We start from the raw sequence: 9,856 nt of genomic DNA on the forward strand, positions 1-9,856 counted from the left end.
AACTCTTTTACTAGTTCAATCACTTTGCGTTTGAAGGGTTTAAGCTCCTGATCGGGTAGAGCCTCTATTACGTGCGATGTCGAGGTGACAGACCTATATTTTCCTCTGGGGGAATTCCCATATTGCACCAGGCGAAGGTTTCTTGAGGTTTTCCTAATATTTCGATTCTTTCTAGGAGTTCATCGATTTCCTCTACCTTCTGGGGTGGTATGTGGAAGTGAACTGGTTCTTCGGTGGTGTTGATGGCGAAGAGACTGGCTTTCCCCTCTCTAATGCTGACCGCACTCTCGCCTAGATAGATGCCTGGTTTTGTGGAGATCTTTGGTAAATACCCGACCGATAATTCGGTATTCTGGGTAGGGATTTGAATGGCCAGTCTTGCTCTTGGAGGGATGACGGTTGACTCATGGAATTTCTTGTAATTATACCAATTCACTGACAGGTTAGGCCTCTTGAGAGTGGTGATATTCCGTTGCTGATAGCGTATGTCCACCTTTTCTTGAATTAGGAATTTTAACCCAAGTAATCCGCTTCCCTCGACAGGTAGTTTATGATCTACGATGTGAAATGGTACGAGAGAGCCAAACATTTTTAGGTGAACTAAACCGCATGTTGGCAATGCATTCTCCGTTACTCCGAGTAGATAGGGTATCTTGGGAGGTTCAATTCTTACGTCGGGTTTGATGACCCTCTTCTCAATAAGATTGATGTCAGCTCCGGTGTCGATGAGAAATCGATGTCGATTTCCGACGAGGTTCTTCACCTTCAGGTTTATCCTTGGGCCGCCCCCGCTAAGTGCAATCCGGCAAGGTTTTCCTCTCGTTGGACAATTGGGGAGGCAGAAATGTATAGGTTTCAATGGGGCGATGTTGAAGCTAATGTTGTTTGTGTTGAAGGAGATGTGAGCTTTCAACTCATTCAACATTTCATCCCCGATGATGGCTCCATATCCGCCTGGCTGGTGAGGAATCACGTGGAATTTTATTTGAACTTCAGGATGCACCGCGAGGCGAACTACTCCAAGGGAGTTCAGGACGTGATTGGACAACCCAATGATTCCGATTGTTTCTGTGGTATCGATGAGGGAGTTTTCTACCAATGACTGGAACGATATCAGGTTTATGGAAGCTCCGGGATCGATTAATGCATTCACACCTGGGGAGATGACATTTGGTCCTCGAAAGATGATCTAAGGACCCCCGGTAACTCTACACAGTATGGGTTTTACTGTCTGGGATGCATGCTCGACATCATGTGGAGTGAGTGCTAGTTTTGGCCGCTCGTCATCGCACTCAATTGGCGAGCAACAATCTCGTTTAAAGTCTCCTTTGGAATGGTTCCATCTGTGGATGAGCTGGCTCTGTTCTGCTGAGTTCTCGTAGGACTCCACAGGGTATTTCTCCCTTCTCGTTCACTTGAGAGAGGCCTAGAGAGTGGTCTGGAGTCTGACGATGGACGATTCTGAGTCTGCAGGTTATTCAAACTTATCACAAGCTGTTGGAGTGAGGCTGTGGTCTGCTGCAACATACTTTTGATCTCGTCCATATCAGAAAGGTTCTGTTTAGGTTTGAATGGGGCTGCATGAGGACGTTGGTTGGCTGCCAGGATGTTAGCGAGGGCTAGAATCTGATCCGTGGTTGGGTTTTCCGCAGTTCCCGTTGGTTCCTCATAGTCAGATTCATCCTCGTCGTTCGGAGTTTGACCGTAGGCGATGACGGAGTTGAAGCTGCGCGAAGGGGGGTCACCAGGATGAGCTGTGTATCCTGGTATAGATGGAGGTGGCCCCGGTGGTCGAGGTGGTGTTTGTCTGTACCCGTTGCCTTGCCTGTTCCGGTTGGATGGCAGATATTCATTGAGGAGAGCGGTGACTAGATCTCGTAAAGGATCCTGATTTCTTCTCTGTCCGGAATAGTTTCGGTGACCGTAGCTTGACGATGGTGTCGGGGTATTTGACTGATTATATGGCTGACTGTACGACCGATTTTGTTGGTATTGGTATCTCGGCTGAGGTGGCATTTGTTCCCCGTACAGTTCGGACGGTAGAGAGCTCCCTGAATGGATTGGAATCGAGGGGTACTCCGTGATGTACCTGTAGTGCCCGTTATCAGCAATCTCCAACGCTGGTACTTTGACTGTATCCCGGAATCGTCTGCTTCTAGTTTTGTAGGGATCTCTGAGACTTTACTTAGGTTCTTGCGCATAATACTTTCCTTTACGCTTGCCGGGGCGTATTCTTTAAACCATTTAATGGCCTCTGTCTGGAGGTGTTTTTCGAGGACTTGTTTTCAGCTTCATTTTCCCCAGAAATCGTACCCAGACCGAACTGGAACAGTGCCAATCGCTCCAAGAATGATTCCAGGGGTTCATTTTTAATTTTCAACAGCCCGCGTATTCTATTCACATAATACGTAAGTCGTATTGACCTCTAAATCTCTTGTTTAGGTGAGTAAGAATAGTTTCTACAGAAAAGAGGGGTTTGTTCGCCACTACGAATTTCGCTAGGGGTAAAAGGCGTTTGAGTATTTGTCTAATATATTCTTCTTTCTTTCCGTCTGCTTTAGGAATGGAGGCAAGATTTGATCTCAACGCGTACTCAAATTCGTCCAGAGAGCAGTGCTCATTTGTACCGGAGAATATGGGAATGCTGTTTGCAATGTTTCGGGCTTTGACATATTCTTCATAACTGGACACGGTTTGATCAGCGTCACCCGAGTCTCCGGAGTAACTGATATTAACGAAGGACGGATTCGCCATTTTGTGGAGATAATTTAATTAGTTGATAATTTGAATAATTTTATATTTGGGATTAAGTTAATTTGGATTAAGATTCTATGTGATTTTTCCAATAAAATTGGGAAAAGAAAACAAAATTTCGCTTAGAATTATTTCAAAGAGAATTAGAATTTTGCAAAGAAAAGTCTACAAAGGATCTAAGAAGGGTTTCCCAAAGCTAAAATTTTAATTGATTAGAATTGAATTGAATTAAATTGACTAGAATGGGTTTCAAAAATTTCAGAATATTTAAAAGATAAGAGTATTGGAAACTTAGGCGCGTCCTACCGATTGCGCCATGAAATTTTGGCTGTTATGTCCAGAGAAGGATTTTAGCGTCGAATGCACATGTTTTAATTGTCACATTAAAATCAAAGCTAAAATTATTAGATTTTATAATTATTGGACGACGCAAAGTTTTATACTCTTACCTTTTTCTAAGATATAAGGGAAAGGGGTTAGTCTTAGGGATAGGGCTTAAGTTGAAACTAATTTCTAATCAAGAAATTTGGAGTTGTAATGGGAATCGAATTTGAATTTAAATATATTTTGTATAACTATTCGGTTTACAAAAACATAAGCGTGATTTGACAGAAATCTATGTAGTTGAAATTCCTATCCCTGGAATGATCTGTAGGATTCGAATTTAGGTTTACAAATTTTGTTACTCACAATTCGGTCTGTTATTTTTAAATTATTCGATGTGTTTGTAGATCCCTGGGTAAATCCGTAATTTCCTCACCAGCAATCAGTCACGCTAAAGGCTATTATGGATACTTTTATGGAAACACTTTCTTCTACTCATTGATATTTTAATGAAATTTTGACAGCTGTATTTTCGGATTTTAAGAGTTTGTTTGAGACTGTCTACAACCCGTCATAATAAACAAATTCCTTATTTGTAAGAAAACTCACCACCCTCGGTTAAAGAAATTTCATTCCCGGATAATTTCAATTGTTCGTAACTTACTATTAATTCAGTACTATCCCGTGTAATCGAAGGAAGGATTGAAAAACCGGACCGATTAAATGTACTGTTTCCACCAGAATTGTTACTGCTCCGTCGCTGCTTCAAGACTGTTTAATTTTGGTTTTTCTGACATTTTTATATGAATTTTGAAGTCACTTGTCACATGGGCTCCAACAAGTCCATTTTTAATTGGTGGAAAATGTCGTATGACTTTTCCCACTCTTTTGATTTTTATGGGGAAGTAGTTCATTCGGTTTTTAGGGTCTTAATTGATCGGTTTTCAATCGTTCTTTCGCGCGCGAATCTTAGTATTGAGTAATTGGGGCATGCTGAGTATGCCATTTCATCACTTTTGAACTCGATTCTGGTGTCTTTGGAATTTTTAATTGAGTCCAGGTGATGAAATGCACTCAGTTTAATTCACAATTGTGGATTCGGTTCTTAATTGCCGGAAATTATAATATAACTTATAATTATAATCTTACATAAAATCTATTCTAGTCTTAAATTCCTAGTACAAAATTTTGGACATTACATAATACAATACGGATTTTTCCGGCCACTTTGCGAACTAATGCGCCGAGTGCTTTTTGCGAATGCTCAATGCTTTTCGCAAATAGAGTGCGTGCCCTCCGGAGGGGCTATTCACAGGTGTAATCGTGGTGTCATTCGCTAATATAATCAATTGTAATCCCAGTGAAATAATGTACTCATTGTAATCACATAATTACCATATTTGTAAGTTTTGGTCATCAAATGGTAATCATTCGTAATCACTGTAATCATTTGTAATCAGTGTAATATTTCGTAGTTGCTCCTAGTGAGACCGTGAATTTTAATTGTTTTTGAATTTTCGAGCGCGTCAGTTCTACCAACGGTAAATCTCAGAGATCCCTGGATCAATTTTTCTTGGAATCCCAGATGTTTATGGTTCAGAACCATGCATAGCCAATGCATTTTGCACAGAGCATTTGTCCGTAGAAAATTGATTCAACAGAGTTAAAATTTTTTCTTAGTTTGGAGAACCAACGACTGAATTATCTATGAATTATCTGCTGATAAGTTTCATTCTCCATCAATGGTAGATATTCAGTAAATCTATTTTGCTGATAGCACTTATAAATGCTCAAATTTTTAGATGGAGTGATGGAGACTACATTCCTCCGTTCTAATCCCCGCCCCTCCTTCCTCATTTCTTTGCAGTTTCTAATAATTTATTCCATCAATTCTAATAATTTATTCCATTTATTCCAAGAAGTTATACCATCGATTCATATTTAATAAGAAGCCATTTTTTGTGATTTTCATGATTACAGATTTTTGGTAATCACAGAATTTAATCGACGACATCATTTGTAATCATATAATCACATTCTGTGCTCTTGGTAATCACAGCTATCACATAGGCAATCGTAATCGATTACATTTTGTAATCGTGGTGTCACCCAATTCGTCTGTGAATAGCCCCTTGTGCCCTCCAGCTATCATCTGTTGCAGCTTTGAGAACTAAATGTATGATTTATGGTTCGCATGTGAATGCAGTCTCTTTTTCTATGTGCAGTTATAGAAACAGTAATAAGTGGTTGAAAATAGCACTATCAAAAACACTGTATTTATGTTTTACGGAGTAGCATGTATTTCACACAATTATTTTACAATCTTTCGAATTTCCAATTCATCGTGCAGAGAATGAATTTTACATTTACGACTATGAGTATAATTAATCGGTAAAAAAACAATGAAATTAACGAGTCACAGCGATGGATCAAGAATTTTCAAATGGAATTTTCAAAGCCTGTTCTTACTTCTAGTGTATGTTCTTCATTTGTACAAAAGATCGATTGAGTGGAATTCATTGCAACTTACGAAAAAACAACAAAAGAATAGCACTTCATTACAATGTTTCGTGGAAAATCACTTTGTGAGGGGTTTGTATACAAAGATCGTATGATAAGCAAATCACAACTCCACGAAAATTATATGAATTCGCCAAAGCACTATTACTCATAATGAATCACATACGAATTTCAAGAATATTAAATGCTAATACTCTCATAAGGTCTTAGAATTCTATAATTATTAAATTGGATTTTTTCTGCTGTATATTTAGAATCCAAGAAAAAACAGTTTTTGGCCTATTGAAACAACCTAGAATGCCGCGTAGGAAAACTCAGTAAGTCAGGAGAACATGGACTATATTCCGACAATTACAAATGTCTAAGAAGAGGAATGGAATAACAAAGTTGAAGAAAGACGCCAAAAATCATCCGGTATCCCCCCACTTTGCTCTTCTGTTCTCCATCTCACAATCAGCCATTTGGAATTGCCGAAATATGGTCCACTTTCTCCCGACTCCCTCAGTTTCCCTATATCTCATTGAGTTTTGGTTCTGAGTTTTTATTTTCCTCTTTTAACCCCTCACGTACGCGCTGAAATTGTTCTTACGGCCGAACAGTAGATATAAGGTAAATATTAGGTATTAATCCACACGCTGACAGGAAATAGTATCAAATCCATGGGAACAGTTGAAACTTGCATATTTTATGATTTTCGGTATGCTGAAACCGAATTTGTATCCAAGTGGGAATTAACCATTGGTTCAAGCTTGGTTCAAGGTTGGACCAACCACGGCTAATTCTTGGTTTGTAACACTAGTTCAAGCTTGGATGCTTAGCTTTGCCCAGGCTGGGACGCCAAACTCCGTCCAAGCTTGGCTACCAAATTCTACCCAAAGTTGGTCCCTGGTTGAATCTAGGTCAATACAAGCTTTATTATTTGGATATTTGTAGATAGGCAATGGTTCAACCTGGGGCCAAGCGCCATCGCTTATGATCAGCCGCTATTACCGTTGCCAGGAAAGAATGATCTTTGATCTGAGTGGTGGAAGATGCCGAGTCGGAGCTACGATCGAGAAATTGAGGGTACTCAGCCACGACCATTCTTTTGTGACGAGGACTATACTGTATTGCGGAAAAATACTCATAAAAAGTGACTCATTGGCTTTTACTTCATTATTTTCATGATGAGTTGTTGCTCAAATATTAATCCCTAATGCGATAATCGATTAAAAAGTCGAATTTGTGATCGGTAATTATTCAAACGAGTCTCGAACCCGGAATTACTACGCATACCATTACTAATTCTACGCCGTAACCACTAGACTACCGCCCACTTCTGTTGATTCATACTTCGTATTGTCCATAGACACTTTCCCGTAATATTTTTCTTCAGCACATGATTTTTTATGGCTCAACTATTTGAATAGGTAATTATAATAAACGATTCAATAGTGAATATCGGAAATAAGAATGCTAATGGATAAGAAAGATTGGAGCATAATGAGACTGGGAAATACATGTATCTTTCAATTTCTACTTATCAAAAAAATGAGAGTGGTTTTCCCTGAGAATGTATCTATAAGGAGATTTCGTAAATTATCGATTAGTCACTATACTGCTGCCGATCTTACAACACGAACTTGAAATTCTTCAATACTTCTAAGCTTGTATTTATGCTAAACACCAATGTTCTTCCCAGCTTGGTTGGATTCTCTGAGTTTAAGCTAGAATACTAATATTGAGCAAAGCTTGGTTGAAAACCAAAAATTGACTGATTTTCAAAAATCAAATTTCATTTTGTTCGATACTTTTCAAAAAACAATGTTCGTTTGAAACATTTTCTGATATCTATAAAAGTGGCGGTGCAAAATGCAGTCAAATATTAGGTGTATGACTTAATTCTCGGCCCCTAGATTAAGTTGATTAGCACACCTATTTGAATTGAAAAAATTTCCCGCAATAAAGGGCACTTTGAAGCGCCATCTGTGAGCTATCAAACCACTCAAGTACGATTGTGGTTCGATTAACACAACCTCAAAATAGTACATTAGAGTACAAGGGCACAAATTTCGTTTTTGACGAATGTGAAGTTTACAGTCCGAGCCGAAGGCGAGGACTGTATTTATATTCGTTGAAAACGAAGTTTATGCCGAGTGGTCTATACTATTTTATGCCACATCGTACAGAAGTCGAGTTTATCGCACGCTGCGCTCCGCGTGCCATAAAGCATAGTAAATAAAAATGTCATTCGACAAGCAGCACTTGAGGCACTCCCTTCTTTTCACCTTCCAACTTGGAAAAACTGCTGCAGAAGCACAAGAAATGATTTATTCGGCCTTGGGAGAGAGTGCTGTATCTTATAGCACATGAAAAAAGTTATTTGAAAAATTTCGCGATGGTAATTTTGATCTCCATGATGAAGAACGTCCTGGGCAACCAAAAAAAGTTGAGGAAGAGGAGTTGGACAATCTACTCAATGAAAAGCCCTGTCAAACACAATAGGAGCTTGCTAAAACTCTCTAAGTGATACAATCAGCTATTTCGAGGCGTTTAAAAGAAATTGGGAGGATACAGGAGGAAGGTCGTTGGGTGCCCCATCATCTTACCTCAGAAAACAAAAGTCGACGCTGTGAAGTTGCTATGTGCCTACTAACCAGATTCACACAAAAAGCCTTTTTACATAAAATTGTGACTGGGGATGAAATCCTAAGAGACGAAACCCGTGGGTTTATCCGGGGGAGCCGTCAACGAGTACTGCAAAACCGAACATTCACGGGAAAAAATTGTTGTTGTGTATTTGGTGGGATTCCAAAGGTGTAATCTATTATGAGATACTCGAACAGGGGGAAACCGTCACTACTAAGCGTTATCAAGACCAACTGGTGAAATTGCGTAATGCTATTGAGGAAAAGAGACCTTTTACTGATAGTGGGACGAGGCAAGTAATTTTGCTGCAGGACAACGCGCGGCCACATACAGCAAAAGAAACCCTGAAAGTTATCTCCACGTTGGGCTGGGAAACTCTCCCACGTGCGGTTTATTCTCCAGACCTTGCGCCTTCTGACTCTCACCTTTTTCGGGCGCTAGAACATCACCTGGTGGATACCCAGTTCCAATCTCCTGAAGAAGTACAGCAGAGCATTGAGGACTTCATCCAGTCAAAACCATCATCTTATTTTTAGCCGGAATCCGACAATTGCTCGATAGATGGGAGAAATGCGTGCAAAGTGACAGAGATTATTTTCAAGATCAGATCTGTATTCATTTTTTTATTAACAAATACCAATATGTCAAAAAAGACCGAGAGTTAAGTCATACACCTAATAATTAAATTGTTAATAACTATCAACTGCATAAGTTGTGATCCTGATTATTTCTTAGAATTAATTACCTGTAAGTAGGATCAATAAGGATGAAATAATGAGGGCAAATGAGGGATAAATTTAATAACTGAATATATTGCCAATTAAATTATATAATGATCGTCATTAGACTTTTGAATGGCTTTTAATCGGATCTAGGGAAGTGGGTAAGTCTAGGCTACTTGTTTACACGTGCAAAAGGTATGATTCTATGGAATTTCGGCGAAAAGGGGAGAAGCTAGTCGTGTCGAGGGAAAACAGTAAACATAATAATAATAAGGATCATTTCTAATCCACTTTAAGATTATTATGCGGGAAGAATAGAGAAAATGTGTGGCTCACCGTTGGGGTGATTCAATCAAGAGGGGACTAATTATGGGAAGGAAGGGAATGTAGCAGATACTCATGGTCACGGGTAATACGCCGAACTCCGCAAATTCCGTCAACGTCAGGGTCTCAAAAGCCTCCCTTCAGATTTCGCTCTTCCAGGGCAAGGTTCTACACGAAGTGGACCAACAACTTCCTCTTTTTGTGGTTATCCACAAAAAGAGAGTGATTTTCCCTGAGAATTTATTCCTCCGGTACACTCATGTGATCTGAACGATCTAATACTCGGGGCAGCTGTCGCACGAGTGAATCTCCTGCGTTTCTTCTCCTTTCGTATTCTCCTTTTTCCTCCCCTTCTTCACACCTTCCGGTTTTCGAGGGTGGTCTTACTTCTGGATGCTGCGGAGTCAGAGGAACGGCCTAGGGTAATGCAGGGGGGAAAGCTGTCATCCTTCTTAGTATCTCTGTTGATCCCTCCTCGGTGTGGGCGACTCTTGTCCAATTTTCGGAGCGATCGACTGTTTCCTTCGGTGGATCTCAGGTACGTGGTCATCTGTACTATGGATCTGCTCGGAGGGGGGGGGGGC

The 9,856-nt window shown here is 40.0% G+C and overlaps 1 protein-coding gene across 1 annotated transcript in view; it reads right to left on the reverse strand.

Moving 5' to 3' along the window:
- Window positions 1-1,266: 1,266 nt before the first annotated feature.
- LOC107041831 overlaps window positions 1,267-9,856 on the reverse strand; it is an 82,223-nt gene continuing 73,633 nt past the window's right edge. The window contains exons 11-12 of the mRNA XM_029126389.1: window positions 2,217-2,323; window positions 1,267-2,155 (exon numbers count right to left, since the gene is read on the reverse strand). Coding sequence (XP_028982222.1) covers window positions 1,267-2,155; window positions 2,217-2,323 — 996 coding nt within the window. The remainder of the gene's footprint in view (window positions 2,156-2,216; window positions 2,324-9,856) is intronic.

This window comes from Diachasma alloeum, unplaced genomic scaffold, assembly GCF_001412515.2.
Source record: "Diachasma alloeum isolate Michigan unplaced genomic scaffold, Dall2.0 Dall_scaffold_00381, whole genome shotgun sequence".
NCBI lineage: Eukaryota > Metazoa > Arthropoda > Insecta > Hymenoptera > Braconidae > Diachasma > Diachasma alloeum.